General features: G+C 43.0%; 1 protein-coding gene and 1 long non-coding RNA gene across 4 annotated transcripts in view; one reads left to right on the top strand and one right to left on the bottom strand.

Moving 5' to 3' along the window:
- Positions 1 to 17,585, top strand: part of LOC125414430 (uncharacterized) — a 20,158-nt gene extending 2,573 nt beyond the window's left edge. Inside the window, exons 2-3 of one of the 2 annotated variants that reach the window (XR_015736218.1) lie at positions 285 to 496; positions 16,406 to 17,585. This is a non-coding gene — a long non-coding RNA (uncharacterized LOC125414430). Of the gene's footprint in view, positions 1 to 284; positions 497 to 2,653; positions 4,868 to 16,405 lie in introns of those variants that run through there. The other variant, XR_007236263.3, reaches the window with a different exon arrangement.
- Adam18 (ADAM metallopeptidase domain 18) overlaps positions 8,333 to 17,585 on the bottom strand; it is a 59,425-nt gene continuing 50,172 nt past the window's right edge. The window contains exons 19-20 of one of the 2 annotated variants that reach the window (XM_048456387.3): positions 11,901 to 12,058; positions 8,333 to 8,477 (exon numbers count right to left, since the gene is read on the bottom strand). In XM_048456387.3, coding sequence (XP_048312344.3) covers positions 11,904 to 12,058 — 155 coding nt within the window. In that variant the 3' untranslated portion in view covers positions 8,333 to 8,477; positions 11,901 to 11,903. Of the gene's footprint in view, positions 8,478 to 11,900; positions 12,059 to 17,585 lie in introns of those variants that run through there. The other variant, XR_007236262.3, reaches the window with a different exon arrangement.

Below are 17,585 nucleotides of genomic sequence, written 5' to 3'. Positions count from 1 at the left end.
GTAGGACACAAAGTAAGGTTTTTTCACACGGAGCCCTATCATTTCTACCAGAAAGACAGATTCTAACACAGTATTGACAATTGGAAAATGTGCTAGTCTAAACCCGGAATGAAGTTCTAGAAATTCTGGCTTGGAAAAAGAAAAATATCTCAGAAGTAGTTCTAACGTTCTGAAGGCTGGTGAAGTTTCTCTGTTACCATGCTTGACCAGGTGCCTTCACCCCATCTTTGACGTCACACACACACGCTTATTTGCTCGCTTCTCTTTTGCGTCACACCCTCCAGGTGCCACGCATTTCGTACATCTGAAGCTGCATTGTACCCATCCCATCTTCTTGATTCCTACGTCCTCAGCCATTTGCCTTGACGTCCCCACTGCTGAGAGCATCATAGTTCCATGCTCTACCACAGACTCTCGTCTTCCTCCTGAGGGTCTCCCCTGTGACCTCGTCATCAGCCAGAGAGGTTGGGAACCTTGGCTCTACAGCTTCCTGCAGGTCAGTCATGCATGACTCTGCCTTCCTTATTAATGTCACCCGTTTGATAACTAGGGTGTTTCTCCATCGCTATTATATTTTCTGCTTAGACCTTTAGCTATACAATTCGTTTCCAATTTCCTTATCAACACTCCCATGGGAAAATCCCATTGTCCAGTGCACTGTGGCTGTGACTGACACCAGACACAAAGACCTAAAAGAGAACCCGCTGGGCGTGGCAGCACAGACTCAGAACTCAGGCTAGATTAAATGAGGAGTAGATCAAGAGTTCAGAGTCAGATGGAGCTATATAATAAGGCAATTAGCTAACTAATGAATCAAAATAAAAGATCTGTGGAAAAGTTGTCCAAGGTTATGCTAGACTAAACTTATTCCTTCTTAATACACGAGCCTCTGAAATACATCTTGCTTCCTTCCTAGCATTGTTATTATCCTTAAAATATGTTTATTTTTTAAATAAAGGGATTCTAAGTTAAAAAACAGAAGGATCTAGGATCCACATGCAAGAAGAATTTAAAATAATTAAAACACCAAAATCTGCTGATATTTTAATATTTGAAAGATTATTTGGCACAACATTTTTGGTGCAAGTTTATAGCAGGCCAATTCTTCCCCATGAAAATTTAGTGTCAGGGATTTTCTAAAAACTTTATTGGAAGCGAGGACCTTCATAGATGTCTAATTGGGGAATTTTCTGGATATTCCTGAAAGGGGATTCCTGTGATTCAGCAGTTTCTGTTCCTTTAGTTGCCTTGACAAAACACAATTCACTACTCCTTAAGGAAAACACCACCTTAGACCTCAGAGCACCTGTGTCCTCCTGGTAGCGGTCGGACAGATGCTGACATGGCCTCACACAGGATGCAAGACTATGAAAAACAGAAGACAGCAGGAAGAGACACGGGGGACTAAGTGAGAAAATAGATGGCAAACTGATTTGTTTAACATTAAAAAGTAGAGGGAAAGACTGGGAAGTCTTTTATATAGCAAATATGAATAACAGCAAGATGAGTATTATAGTTCTTCTCAGTTATGGCATTACTCAGAATTTATGAACTTGCAGATCTGTCAGAAGAAAAATACAGATAAAGATTCATAGAAAAATATGGTTACAGGATGTACATGTTTATCTATGTGCACACACACAGAATCCCTATGAGATGTTGGGTGTGTTGAGGGAATCTCACATAGGTATTATCTTGGTCTTACTCGAAAGAACAGAGGCAGTATTTAAAGAATTGGGGGCAGAGAATCTGTAACCTTGAAAGACACAAAGTCTCGTGTACATGCAGAGTATGTACTTCACGGAGGTTAATGACAAACGCAGCCAATCATGTTAACGCTGCTCAGAATCAAAACCAAAACCCATTTACAGATTATTCTAGACAAACCAAGGACCTTTAAATGATCAACAATGAAACTGACAGTTGAATAACAAATGATTGAATTCTGTTGGCAACGAACGTGATACCTTAAAAGACCTCGTGGTCAAGAGTAAGTCCAGTAAAACAAGAAAGGATAACTCTCAAATGCAAATAAAATGAAACTACTATAAAGCAGAGTAGATGTTTATTACCAGCAAGTCCGCAATTAAGACAGGATTTGTGTATATTCAGAGAGAAAACAGTTCAGGAGAAGATGCAAAGATATGACTGCATGAATGCCTATAAAACAATGAAAGCCAAACTTGGTGATGCATGCCTTTAATCCCAGCATTCAGGAAGCAGACAAGTGAATTGCTGTAGGTTGGAGGCCAGCCTGGTCTGCATAGTGAGTTCCAGGCCAGTCGTGGCTGCATAGTCAGTCCCTAACACACACACACACACACACACACACACACACACACACACACACGAAAGAAAAAAAACTATTGCAACAATAGTAGTACTCATATTTACTTAGATACATGGTGGATAGGCATATGTATATTGAATTTGAATATATATCAACAATTCATATCTCATAAGTGTGAAGAGGGCTAAAAATAATGTTAAAAGATTCTTACATGCTCTGGAAATAGATGAAAACCAATTCATTAAAATATATAGAGGTTTGTTTTTAACCTCCAGACTTGGTATTCTGTGTGTGCTTGTGTGTGTTTGTGTGAGTGTGTGTGCATGCACGTGCATTCATGCCTGCCTGTATTTAAATTTTAAGCATCAAGTCAGTAGACTGGGAAACGCTTGTTTGTAAACAAACATCAACACAAGAGAAGACGTTTACAAAGAAGAAAGGAGAGACAGTGAAGACAATGAATCGTCCAGTGGTGTATAAACTGTGCAAGGAAAAAATGTTGAAAATGTATGATCCCGGATTGAGCTAAAAAATAACTACATGCCATTTAAAGATATATATATGTGTGTGTATTTCTATCTATCTATATATCTATATCTGTATATTAAATCCTATGTATCTGTCTGTGAGTGGGTGTAAGCCCGAAGAGGCCAGAAGAGTGTGTCAGATCTCCTGGAGCTGAAGTTACAGGCCACTGTGAGCTGCTCAGTATGAATGCTGGAAACCTAGCATGGCTCTTCCACAAGAGCACTATGAATTTTTAACCACTGAGCTTTCTCTCCAGCCCTGAATGGTTTAATATATAGAAACAGCATATACATTATACATTATATATTAAATGTGATGCAATTATATGAGTAATATTATTGTATATTATATATACAATATATAGCAATAATGTGCATATATTACTGTCATATATACAAATATTGTTATACATACATCATTATATATTGTATATATGTCATATAATATATAACAATAATGTTGTATATTACATGCCATATATACCATATGTATTATATAACACATGATATATTAATATAACCATTATATTAAATATATTGTTTAACATATAAAAATCTGAAATATAGCAAAAAAGGAATATAAGAAAAGTTAAAGATATGCATCATGCATGAAGGCATGCACAATAGGCAAGCATCCTCAAATGCAGGTAACAGCTGTTGTAACATGAATATTAGATTGAATATTAGATTAGGTTACATTTTGAGAATTTAGCTTGGCAGTAGAGTGCTTGCCTCTATACATCTACAAAGCTTGCTGAGTCTCATTAGTGTTGTCTGCTGGTGCTGTATGTGTTTAGGGTTGGGCCAGCCTCGTAGGACGGGGTAAGCCAGAGCTCATCCCAGGGGAAAACAGTCTCTCTTCCTCAGCAGCCTTCCTCTGACTGCCTGGAGCTCTTCATCTAGGGGAGGGGCCTTAGGACCTCCCAATCCATGTTGGTGTGTTAATAGAGTAGTCCTGTGGGGCAACCACATTGCTGACCGTTCCTGGGTGTCATTCCCAGAAGACACTGTCTCACAGCGGATGGCTCAGTCCTCTGGCTCTTGTAATCTTTCAGCCAGTTTTCCCACTGATATTCCCCGAGCCTTAGGTGCAGGGGTTGTGTGATAGATGTCTCATTTGGAAGTAGTCGCTCCACATTCTCCTACCTCTTCGTTTTGATCACTTGTGGAACTCTGTAATAGCCTCTGTCTGCTGCAAAACCTGCCCTTGGCGAGAGATGAGAGTTGACTCATCTACGGGCTTAAATGCAAGTATTTAGAAGGAAGCTGAAAACTGTATTAATTTAGCAACATGATGGTAGTAAGCTCTCTTCTAGGATCTGTGGATCAGGGTACAGTTCCAGGCACAAATTTTGACCTTTAGAATGGGCTCTAAACACAATTGGAGAACTGTTGGTTATCCCCAAGATGTAAGTGTCACGATTGAACCCTTGGGACTATCCTGCTGGGACGGTCCTTGCTGTGTTTCTCAGGAGCTACAGCCATGTCGTACTGCTGATGACATCTCCCTTGGCAGCTGCTTTGCACCTTCTAAGACTCTGAGAGTTAGCCCTCTGGGAGAAGGCCTCCAGAACAGCGCCAGCTTCATCTCTCCAAGGCCTGTGGTGGAAGTGTGGAGTGTCTTCAGCAATAGGTCTTATCTTCAGCAGCCTAGAGCAATGGCGGTAGCCTACATTGCTTTAGGTGTCTTGGACTTCCTTGACCAACAACTTGAAGGGATTTATCCTTTGTCTGGCAATAGGGTTTTTGTTAAGTCTATGGCTCTTGCTCAGTGAGTATACTCTTCATGTGGGGTAACTCCATTTTTATGTAAACATATAGAGTAATAAGCTTCCTTCCTCTTTGCAAATATCCTTAGTGCTATGCACCTGTCTTCTCTCCCTCTCCCTCAGTACCTCCCTCCCCTTCGCAGTTAAGTACTTTCCTTTCCTCACTTCCCCTCCCCCTTCCTAGAAGCCAGTCCTGCTATCTCCTCTAGTATGTTTAACATATGGGCTTTTTAATGTAGCAGTTATCTCATTTTGAATCAAATTATAATTTTAATTGCTAATCAGTTTACCAGTTTGAATTTCATTCTGCAGAAAGTTGGTGTTGATACTGATGTGTGTGTTGGTGTGAGGACTGGTGTGGGTGTGGGTGTTGGTGTGGGGACTGGTGTGTGTGTTGGTGTGAGGACTGGTGTGGGTGTTGGTGTTGATGTGGGGACTGGTGTGTGTGTTGGTGTGGGAACTGGTGTGTGTGTTGGTGTGGGAACTGGTGTGTGTGTTGGTGTGGGTGTTGGTGTGGGGACTGGTGTTAGTGTTGGTGTGGGGACTGGTGTGCATGGTGGTGGCCAGATGATGGTGAATGTTCCCAAACCTTTCCCAAATTCTCCAAAGATCAAGTTTGGTGCACAGGGATAGAATTGGAGGTGTAGCTCAGTTGGTAGTGTGGACATTGGAGTGGGTAACAGTTCACATCCTACCCAAGCAGCAGTGGTGCCAACAGTTACAATGGGTCTTCCTATACAATTAACAGTCAAGATGATCCCTTATAGCCCTCTGCAGAGGCTGACCTTGGCCTAGATAACCCCCTACAGCTGTCTACAGAGGCTGACCTTGACCTAGATAACCCCTTACAGCCAGCTGCAGAGGCTGACCTTGGCCTCGATAACCCCTTACAGCCACCTGCAAAGGCTGACCTTGACTCAGATAACCCCTTACAGCCAGCTGCAGAGGCTGACCTTGGCCTAGATAACCCCTTATTGGTTCCTAGGTGATTCTAGATTCTGTCCAGTTGGCAGTTGACATTAACCATCATGGGAAGAGAGCATGGAGACAAAAGTCATTTTTGGCTAAACACCTAATATCCCCCGAGGCTTCTACCATCCAGCCCGGGAACTCTGGGAAAGTGCCCTGATGGGTCACAATCTCTTGCTGGCCAGCTGTTTAGAGGAAGGATATTTTACTCATAACTTGTTAGGATATTAACTTGTTAGATCTGAACTGTATTAGATTTTAGCAGTTCAAAAGATTCTGTGACCATGTGAGCAACATAATTTTTCCTTCCAATATTTCCTCTTCAAAAAAATTAATTAACCCAAGTACGGCTGGGGATGTTTATAATTCTAACACTTGGGAGACTGAGGCAGGAGGATGGCAAATTGGAAGATAGCCTGGGTAACACAGACTGTTTAGGTAAAAATAAACATGGCCATTCATTTTTTTTCTCTTGCTTTTTCCTTAGTTCATTCATTGAGTCAGAAAGTCCAGTAATTATTCTGATTTGTCTGTGAACTTGAGGGAGCCTGCTACTCACAGATGTTCAACACAAATGGGTCACAGGTCACCACTGCTGGTCACAAATATGTCTTGCTTTGCCCACAAATCAACGGTGACCAGTAGAGAAATTACATGGTTTCAGTATGAGATGGATCCCATGAACTTAGTGTAATCAAGAAAGAGTCTCTGGACCAGCGCTAGCAGTGGCTCAGACAGGTAGGAGCGCCTAATGCTCTGCCCTGGTGCCAGGGGTCGCCCTGGTACCATTTGTCGCGGGTTAGAATCCCGCGACAAATTATGCGATAGCGATAATCATAATAACTCGATGATAAAATCGCTGATCAATCGCTGCCGATTAATAATCGGGAAAAAAAAGTTTGGGGGCTGGAGAGATGGCTCAGCGGTTAAGAGCATTGCCTGCTCTTCCAAAGGTCCTGAGTTCAATTCCCGGCAACCACATGGTGGCTCACAACCACCTGTTACGAGGTCTGGTGCCCTCTTCAGGCCTGCAGACATACACACAGACAGAATATTGTATACATAATAAATAAATAAATAAATAAATACATTTTTTTTAAAAAAAAAAAAAAAGAAAGAAAGAGTCTCTGGTTGCAATGGTGCATGCCTTAATCCCAGCGCTGGGGAGGCTGGGAGAAAGGAGAATTGCCGGCAAGTTCAAGGCCAGCCTTGGCAACACGGTGAGTTCCCTGTGCTGAGGGTCTAAACTCTGATTCTCACATTCGTGATGGCAAACATTTTATTTAGAAAGCATTCTCCCCAGGTCTTCAGCAAGTGAGGTTTTAAACTTTGTTTTATATTTTGTGTTTCTGCAATGGACAAGATCACATGAAATGCAGTGGTAGAGATTATGAATATTGACTTGATGAAGAACTGTGATCAGAGACGACATCTGTTAGGAATGTGGAATTAGAGCCATATATGCTCGATGTCTGCATCCTCAGCCATGTCAACGAACAGATATAGGAATATATATTTTTGCTATTTTTGGAACAATGTTCGATCAAAACTAGCCTTGAATTCCCTGTGTAGCAGAGGATGATATTGAATTGGAAAAAGTGCTCAGGGGTTAGGAACAGGGGAGAGAAAATGACAGCCACCTCTACACAACTGTATATAACATAAAATTCTGAGTAAAATGAATAACTTAGAAAATGCTAAAAAAAAAAATAGTAATAAATTAGGCCGGGCAGTGATAGTGAACTCTTTTAATCCCAGCACTGAGGAGACAAAGGCAGGCAGATCTCTGTGAGTTCAAGGCCAACCTGGTCTACAAAATGAGTTCCAGGACAGCCAGGGCTACACAGGGAAACCCTGACTCAAATAAACAAAACAAAGTAAAGTTGGGTATACCAGTTGGAAGGGTTACTTGGCCTTTGAAGAGCACTCAGGTGTGCCTCCTGGAAGTTCTTGATTATACTGAAGCTCACAAGCTCCCCAGTTGCCCTGTTCTAGAGTGGAATAAAGTCAGGTCTATTCTAGGTGTGCCAGGCTGGATTTGCTGTTCATGGGTCCTGGGATTTTTTTTCTCATTTCAGAAGCTTCAACAGAGCATTTTTGCTACCATGTGATGCTGTCTATCATACATGAGGGCAGGCATAACGGTCTTAGTTTCCTGGAAGATTTTGGCAGAATTACTATCAACTTGTCCTTCAGGGTTGGTTAGAATTCTTCTTTGATGCTGTCTGGGTCTACAGTGATCTTTCTGGAAATGGTTTTAATTGATTGTATTTCTGTATCGAGTAGAGGGCTACTGAAGTAACTTATTCTGAATTGTTTGTGGCACTGTGGTTGGGTGGTATTTTCTGTTGCATGTGAGATCCATGTTGCCTGTAACACACATAACCAACACCATCTGTCTCCCCCACATGTCTGCTGCGGAGCCACTGGAGTCCTGTGCCCTTGCCCTTCACTAGCTGCTCTGGGGGCTTCGGTCTGTTCTCTTATTCAAGCAAATCCCACGAAAGGTCAGATCCATGATCTCGCCCTACATCTTGGACTCATCCATGCCTTTTCTGTCTTTTTAGAGTAAAAACTAATTTGTTTTCATTCATGATCCTTTCCCCACTTTGTCTTCCTTAAATTTGTTACTCTGTCCAAGCCCCAGGTCTGTGGGGCAGAAGTTTCCAGGGTGAGGACTTTGGACAGCGCTCCCAGGGTTTGCCACTAGCCCCCTTTGACCCGCTGTTTGTCACCTGTCATTCACAGCCTCTGGAGAGACACAGAGAAGCCTCCACTTGTGCATGTATCCATTTTATTTTACAAAAGTCTGAGGTTTAAACTGTATCCAGGGGATAACAGAGGGATTAGGACACACATTTTCTCCTTTGATCTATTCATCGCTAAACTCCTTGGCAGCTTTCTGATGTGATGAATAACTTGCTGTAATGAAGAAGAAAAGAGAAATTCACAATTGGGTCAAGAACCAGACCTGCTTCTGGGTTTCCACCTAAAGTTACTTTCAAATACACAAACATGAAAAATCAAGCCATGGCAGACGTGCTTAATCGTTAGGGATCTGTCTAAGAAGTGTGAAAGGGAGATGGCGTGTATGCTTTAGATGACATGTATGTTTATTTAGTATTAATAAGTATTTAATAAGTAATAAGTATTTAATAAGTTTATGGTTGGGGGTCACTTTAACAAGTGGGATTGTATTCAAGGGTCACATAATTAGCAAGGTTGAAAACCACTGCCCTAGACCCTGGGGTGGTCAATACCCTCCTTGACATTGAGACCTCAACAATAGGTATCCCAGGACATCCAAGGATGCAGATTCCAGGGCACTCTTAGCAAAGGTACCAGGCATGGTGCCCATTGGTCTGGGAGTCCAGGCTGTACACCAGTATTAACAGAATGCTGTAGCTAATATTCAGATTGGTAATTTGAGTTCCAATGAAAGCTGCAAGTTCTTATTTGCTCATTTTCAGATAATACGTTTTGCTGTGATAAAGTGTCCACAGTATAGAATTAAATCCTTTACTTCCCAAGTTGTTTATAGTTATGTTGTTTTATCACAACAATAGAAACACTAACACACACACACACACACTTACATACACACAAAACATGTGTACACACAGATACACCCAAACACAATACATACATAACCACATATATACCCATATATGTACACATATACACACAGAGATATACATACATACATGAATACTGTCACAAACATATTTAATAGTAGAATTTAAATTTTCAACTTGGAGAGTACTTTTTGCTACATAATTAAGTTGTCCATCAATGCTTGAATACATATATGCAATATCTACATAGAAAAATAAAATATAGAACACCTTAGCCTTAAATAGAAACCAAAATGAAGTAATAGAAGCTTTGGCAAATGTCTAGGCATGAATTAGGCAAAAATTTTGAATTTATTTATTTATTTTTTTTTTTAGTAAATTTTATTAAATTATAAAAGTTTCCATTTCCGCCCCCCCTCCCAACACCCTCCCACTCCCCCCACTCCCCCCCTCCTTCCCCTCCGTCCCCCAGGGCAGTCAGGGTTTCCTGCCCTGTGGGAAGCTCCAGCTCCCTCCCCCTCCCTCCAGGTACAGGAAGGCGAGCGTCCAAACAGACTGGATCCCCAAAATCCAGCATATGCAGAGGAAACAGGTCCCAGTGTCATAGTCAATGGCTTTTCAGAAAGACCCCGGGCCAGCCACAGTCAGAGAATCCGGCCAAATTCCGAGAATCTGGCTAGATCACGTCCTCGTTCTCAAGGAATGGCCAACTCTGCCGGGCTGAGCCATAAGGATGGTTGGATCCTTTTGTTACAATGAATGTATAGTGACATCTTGTGGTCATTCCAACAATTGCAATTGAACATTTTAAGTAAAGTTGATCAACAAAAGATGTATGAAAAATAATTTTGCTGTGAAGATAGGAGGGCGCTGCTCCTTCCAAATCCTCAGGGGACTAATAGGTGGCTGGAACCTCCTGGAAGTGTATGATGTGTAGTCCGTGACGTGTGGCAGCTTCATAGGGTTCTGCAGGTAAACACATCCAACCCCAGCACCACAAGCGGTTTATAGAGTGTGTAGGCAGGGCTTCAGCGACATGTGAAAGAGTGACAGATGATCCCACTGGTGGCTTTTTGGAGAAGCAACCTCAAAAGGGGGCACATTTTTATGACCCCAAACGCTTTTTTCACTAAATTCAATCAACAGCCTAAACTCACAAGGGGCACCTGACTTTCCATAAGCGATACTGACAGACATCCGTACCACTGGAGGCCTGCTCTTTGTGTGCCAGACTTGAAGAGCCTGTATCTTGCAAGCATCTGCTACAATAGGCTCATGGGCAGCGTGATGTGAGCCTGTGTTGGCCAGCTTGGGAATTGTCTTTTTCTTTGCCTGTATATTATTCTCAAATGGAGAGGACAATTCTGCGCTATCCCCTCCCACCCTCTGGTTCCTCCAGCCATGAGAATCAGTGCATATCAGTTGTATTCATTCTGTTTCTCTGACACAAACTGACCCGAAAAAAATTCTTCCCTTAATGCACGATCGTCCTTGAACTCCCCCGAGCTATACAGGGAATTAAGCCTGATGCTAAAGAATTCCTTCAGCAAACAGAGTGTTAATTATCCTTTGTGCATACCACACAATGAGAACCCATCCTTCTAGGTCAGGAGCCCCCACCCCCTGCCCTTACCAGGGCAGCCAGTAACATTGCCAGCGTCACTACTGACAGCCTGTGGTTTCAGATCTGCATCCTCCTTCCGGAGACCAGATTTTTCTCTGGGGTTGATTTGTGTGGTGCCATCATCTGGAAAGGCTGGCAATTTACCAGGCAACAAAGCCTTCAGGAGGCCCTAACAATGCAGTTCACCAACTGAGCCCAAGCGTGTAACCTCTCTGAGACCAGCTCCACACAGCCAGGTGTGGCAGACTCACTTCTGTGGCAGGCAGCACACACCTCGGCTGGTCACACAAGGCCACAAGGCTTTTCAAGAGAAACTGCAGCTTGGCCAACCATGAGTTAGGGATTTAAGTTACTGAGTCTCTGAGCCTGGATTTCTCCAGACCCCACGTACGTCCATACCGTCACTCACTTCCCTGTTCCAAAGGTAAATGATTGGGCAGATTCTCGGGGCAGGCAGCCGAAAGCTCAAACTGGATTCTGAACTCATCTGGAAAGGCCCATTTCCCCCTTCCTACATTTCTGAAGGATTTATTTTTATTATTTTTTAAGTACAGGTACATGTTTATGTGCACATGTGTATGTGTATGTACATGTGTGTGCGGGTGTGTTTAGGTATGTGTACTTGGGTACAGGTGTCCACAGAGACCAGAAGCATTAAGTCCCTGGAACTAGAGTACATGCAGTTGTGTGCCACACTCAATGCATGCTGGAATCCAAACGTGGGTCCTCTGTCAAGACAGTATGTGTCCCTAACCACTGACCCATGTCCCCCTCTCCCCCACACACTGTTTAATCTTACAGCAGAACAGCCTGAAACCCTCATCCTCCTGGAGTCAGGGAGCCATACTCAGAAATGGAGCAGCCTCCATGACTTACTAGTGCCTCGGCACTCTGACTGCAAATGGTCATTTTCTCTCTTCCTCGAGGAGAGAGGAGGGGTGTTCTAACTGACATTTCAGAAATTCAGTTCCCAGTACAGTGTGGAACACAACTAGAAAAAGATCCAGGGAGCTCAAGTACTGAGAGAGAAAGTTAAAACAATTCAACTTCTATGGGGCCAAAAATAGTTCATATGTAGGAGTCAAATAAACCATCAAAATGCAGTTCCATTTAACCCAATAGGCTAATACTATGGATTGTATTTACCCCTCATTTTTGGCATTCTCTCTGAGGCAGGATTTTCCTTTCATTTCTCTTCATGATCCCAATGATGATGCTTAGGACAAAAGGCAGAAAGATGAAGAAACCCAGGATCAGCCAGCTGTCCTGATGCTTGCTGAAGCTCTTTGCCGCCAAAATTATGTCTGGAAAGCAAACACCAGAAAGGACAGGTTGAGCTGAAGCTTAGACTCCTTTCTTCCACTTTAATCTCATGTATGCATAATGTGCTTAATATGTGCTTAATACGTTGGCAAACTGCAAGCAGCTCTCTTGGGGGAAATAAGAGAACACTTCAAAACTACATGACACGTTTTCCATATGTCTTTTTCTGCATATTTATTTAACATTCTGGTGCTCCCTACTTGTTTGGAGGGATGTTGGTTTCGTGTGGTTCATTGGTTACATCAATAATTCAAAAGATTCCACTGAACGACCTCTCCACACCCCAGGGCCCAAAGTTCTTCTAGAATGGGGGACAAGATCACCGTGTCCACAGTAGAGACCTGCAGATGACCACATGCTGGATATTTCAAATGCGGCAAGGAAGGATGCTGAGGGCTTCCCCACTAAGCCACAAATGCTGGAAGAGTCAGGTCTGCTCAACCTGACTCAAATTCTTAGTTTATATATAATTTAATAGTTATTTTCATTTAAATATCTTAGAAGTCACTACGTTAACAGAGTTTAAGTGAAAATGCAAGAAAACTTTTGTCCACAGTCTTGCCAAGTAAGTTCCTCTCCTTAGATGCACACATTCTTATAAAACTCCATCTTTCCATGCAGTACTAACATTTTAGGCACACAGAGCCTCCTCTTTCCACCTTCACCACATCTGTCTGTATGTGCTGAGTATCTTGGAATAAATACAACCAAGGCAGTGAGAGAATTAGACAATAAAAGATTTAAGACACTGAAAAAAAAACCCTGAAAGATAGATCACCTATGCTCATGAATTGGTAGGATTAATACTGTGAAAATGGCTAACCTACCAAAAGAAATCTGTAGATTCAGTGCGATCTGTACCAAAATCCCAAAGCAATTCTTCATGGAACTTGAAAAAAAATTAAATCTCATATGGAAACACAAAAGGTCCAGTAGAGCCAAAATAATCCTAAACAATAAAACAATCTGCTGATCATATAACCATCCTAGATTTCAAGTTATGCTACAGAGCTATGGTAATGAAACATAAAAGCATTGATACATGGAACAGAACTGAAAACCTACGAACAAGCCTGAACTGCAATCAGCACCCAAGTTTTTACAAAGAGACCAGAAATACACATTGGGTAAAAGATAGAATCTTCAATAAATGGTGCTAGTCAAACTGGCAACTCTAAGTACAAGAATGAGGCTAGATCCTTATCTCTCTCTCACTCTACAAGAAAACTAAACTCCGAATGGATCAAAAACTTCAACATGAGACCTTATACCATGGATTTGATAGACGAGAAAACAGAGAATAAGGTTGAACTCAGTGGCACAAGAAAGGATTCCCTGAGCGGGAACCCAGGGGTGTAAACATTAAGACCAACAGTTGACAGGTGGGGCCTCATCAAACTAAGAAGCCAATGTACAGCAAGGGGTGTGGTCATCTATAGGCAGCCTACAGAATGGGACAATGTTTATCAGACACAGGTCAAATAGAGGGCTAGTGCCTAGGGTACATAGAGGGGAAAGCAAACAAACAAACTCCCCCAAACACCTGAACATCAAGAGAAAACAACAACCAAATTAAAAACTGGTGGGTGGAACCAAACATGGTGTGTGGAACCCAACAGAGTTCTCAAAAGAAGAAACGCAAATGGCGTTAGAAAACATTTTTTCTAAATGTCCAACATCCTTCGCTGTTGGGGAAATGTAAATGAAAACTGCTTGGTAGTTTCATATTATCCCAGTCAAAATGGCCAAGGAAACAAAAGCAAAATCCCCCAAAAGATGATGACAGATGCTGATGTGGATGTAGGGGAAACACTTATTCTCTACTGGTGCAAGGGCAAAGTCGTGCAGCTACTGTGGACGTCAGTGTGGCGGCTTCTCAAACAGCTCTGCTCTCTTGGGCATCTATCCAATGGACCCTGTATCCTGTGTTACAGAGGTACCTGACCATCCATGTTCAGTATTATTCTATTCATAGTAACTAGGAAGTGGACACAGCCCAACTGCCCACTAGCTGGTGCATGGATAATGAAAGTATAGGAGATTTACATAATGAAAGATTATCCAGAAGTTAAGAAAGATGAAGTCCACAGGTAAGTGGACAGAACTGGGACAGATCATTCTGAGTGAGACAACCCAGACCTAGAAAGACAAACATTACAGTTTTCTCCCATTTCTGGGTATTGGCTTTGGGTCGTCAGATATGTGTGTTTAATTTGGAATAGCCACAGAGGTCAGAAAATTAATAAAGGGACATGGGGGGGGTCTTTTAAAGGAAGGGGAGAGGAAACAGTGGCATAAGGGTGAAAGGGGAGTAATACAATCAGAAGGAGGGAATGGGAGGGCAGGGTGGGGGAATACAGGGAGGGACAATAAGACTAAGGACATTTTTTAAAAAGTCATATGGAAATGTACACTGTAGCAGTACATACACACAGAACAAAGCTGCAATGGTCTTGTGCACTAACGGGGTGACGAAGCCTCTCTTAGACACCAGGGCCCAGCAAGTGACCAGCATCTGGAACAGGTTACCTCTTTTGGAGTATTAGGCCCATGGTGTCTCATAGTTCCAGCAAACACTACAGGCCAATACGCTTGGCTACCCCTAGAATGAGATGGTGAGACCCTCCTGCTGAAGACACCACATGTTTGAATCACAGGACATAGAAATAGCAGTCTGTCACCTCCTGGATGTTTGGTGTCTACTGGGTGGTTTGCGCAGTGCTGGTGAGTGCTGTGTAGACTACCAAGGGAAAAGTAAGCCAAAGTCTTCCCCAGCTGTGAACCAAGAGAGCTACAACAGTGGCTGGCCTGACAGGAAACTGTGGCTAGAAATGTCATAGGCCCTAGAGAAAAACCCACTACTATTGGGATTAAAAAAAAAAAAAAGTGGGAGAGGACCCAAAATTGGTTGGGCTGGGTAGCAGGGGAGAATCTACGGAGAGCAGAGGGAGGAAGTAGATACAGTCAAAATGCTTTGTTCAAAATCCTCGAGGAACTAAAAACTGAGAAAAATCTTAAATATTTTTATGTTTTATTAAACATATTTTATTATTCGGCTAAGTGCAGATATAATATTAAACTGACCCAGAATCATCCTTCCCGTAGATTTGGCACATCCTCCCATCCTCATCCTCATCTTTTAACAGTAGGTGAACGTTAACAGAGACCCATGCATGGTCAAGATGCAAATTATAGGACTGCAGAATGCCCAGCCTGTAAATGACACAGCCACACCACACCCCTCCCCCACCAAGGCTCAAGGTTCCCTGCAGAGTGGGCAGAATGATTGGCAGACGTGGAGGTGGGGGGTAACTACGAGAGACTGTCGTTTTCCGGACACAGCAGGACACATAGGCACTCAAGAGGCTTTGATTGGATGCCCCAGACCTGTGCAACGCTCAGTCAGACAAACACCAGCGTGGAGGGAGGGGGCACAAAGTCCCACCCGTGACAGAGCAGCGGCTGTCAATTGATAGCTCAGGGAGAGGGGGAGTTGAGCTTCTTTCGTCACGTAAGTCCTGAACATAGACCATGTTCTAGTGGAAGGGCACACATCCACGAGTATATGACCAGTAAAAACCGTACTTCATGGGTTGCAAAAAGAGAGAGGACCCGGAGCTGGGTAATTAGGAAGGGAGCGTGGATCCAGAAAGAACCAAGGGAGGGTGGTAAATATGATCAAAATATAAATTATTCAAAATCTTCAAGGAACCAGCGAAAATATGAAATAAAAATTCATTTCTGAGAATTGTCAACAACAAAATCCTTTTCGTTTCAGTACCACAGAGTTTCTCCTTTTCTTCTGTGTTCGCCTGGTGACACAGGTGCAGTGCAGTGGACAGGGTGCCAAACATTGAGTCCTTCTCCTTGTCCTCTCTCCCTTCCCTCAGTCCGTAGCCATAACCTAAGGTTTTCTCCACTGCTCCTTCCTGATTGGACTACGGTGCTGGCAGAAGCGGCTGAGGGGAGATGACACCTGTCAAGGGGGGAGTCTGCTGCTCACACTCGTTATTCCAAATACTTCCTTCCCGTGACTAGAGGACTGGGTCTCTTTGGTTGACGCGTCATTTAACCATTCCAGCCGTTCTTTTCCCTTTCCTTCCTTTCCTCTGTTCTTCCATCGCATTGACAGGAATGTCGAAGCTGTCTCACCAATGACCCTTACGCCTATACTCCTCTCTAGTTACCCACAGGCCTACGTTCTCCTCCAGTTGCCCATAGGTCTATACTCTTTTTGACAAATAGTTCATGCAGTTTTCTGATATTATTCCGTCCTGACGAGAAACAAGAATCTAATTTTCTGTTTTGTTTTCTGCCTTTGTTTTCAGACCAGATTTCACACTGAAACCCAGGTTGACCTCAGACTTGGAGCAATCTTCCTGCCTCAGTCTCTCAAGTGCTGGAATCTCAGGCAGGAGCCACCATGGCCGGCTTCAACCACTCCTTGTTTTAGTACATGTTTTTAGCACGGGCGCTTGTCTCAGACAGTGTGTTTCTAAAATGCCACGGCTCCCCGAAGTTACACAGTGTCCTTTCCACACTAATTGCGGCGGCCACCTAGAAGTATGAATTATGAGTTCTTCGTGTCCTTAGTGAATTATAAACAGCATTATTAAAAAATGCCTTCACATGAATTCCACAGAGAGCCAAACTGCTTGCTATTCAATTTTTTTTTCCTTTGAGATAGCGTCTGGCTAGTTTCCTCTCAGCTTGGCTCAAGTGAGAGTTGTTTTGAAAGAGGAACTCTCAGCTGAGAAAAGGACTCCGGAATGAGTCTGCAGGGCATTAATCAGTGACTGATGTGGGAGGGCCCAGCCCACCGTGGGTGGTGCAACCCGGGCAGGTGGTAGTCCTGGGCAATATCAGAAAGGAAACTGAGCAAGATAGCAAATAACAACCCCCACGGCCTCCGCAGCAGCTCCCGCCTCCGGGTTCTTGTCCAGACTTTCTTCAGGGACAGAGTGTGGTCTGAGAACTACAAGGTGAAATAAACCCTTTCTTCCCCAAGTTGCTGTGAGTCACAGCAATAGAGACCTAAATAACACAGAGAGGGGCTTTCTTTTAGCCCAGGCTAGCCTCAAACTTGTAGCACTCCTCCTGCTCCAGATGCCTGCGTGTTGAGATTATATCGTGTACCGCTCTCTGTACAAATTTAAACAGACTGTGTTCATGCTCCTTCAACCCTTGACTCTCAAGGAGATGTGTCCAGCATCCTTGAACCTCGTTTCAGGGGCCAGGCATTAAGTCACAACCACGTTTTAGTCACTGCTATTTTCAAATACTTGACTTATGAGACAATTTATTCATTGTCCGCATATATATATCTACTTCAGGCCAACATAGCTAACGCCATTGCTTGTCAGGTAACACACTTTCATTATTAAACTTCCATGTTACTGATTATGTAGACTTTCCGAAACACGGATCTCCATATTAGTCCTTCTCCAAATACCTGATGACATGCTCATGGAGGAGATATATGAAGGAATAAATGATTGTACCAGCGAA

Source organism: Myodes glareolus, chromosome 23, assembly GCF_982192425.1.
Source record: "Myodes glareolus chromosome 23, mMyoGla1.1, whole genome shotgun sequence".
NCBI lineage: Eukaryota > Metazoa > Chordata > Mammalia > Rodentia > Cricetidae > Myodes > Myodes glareolus.
The sequence above is the reverse complement of the archived record's forward strand: the minus strand, read 5'-3'. Positions and strand labels throughout refer to the sequence as shown.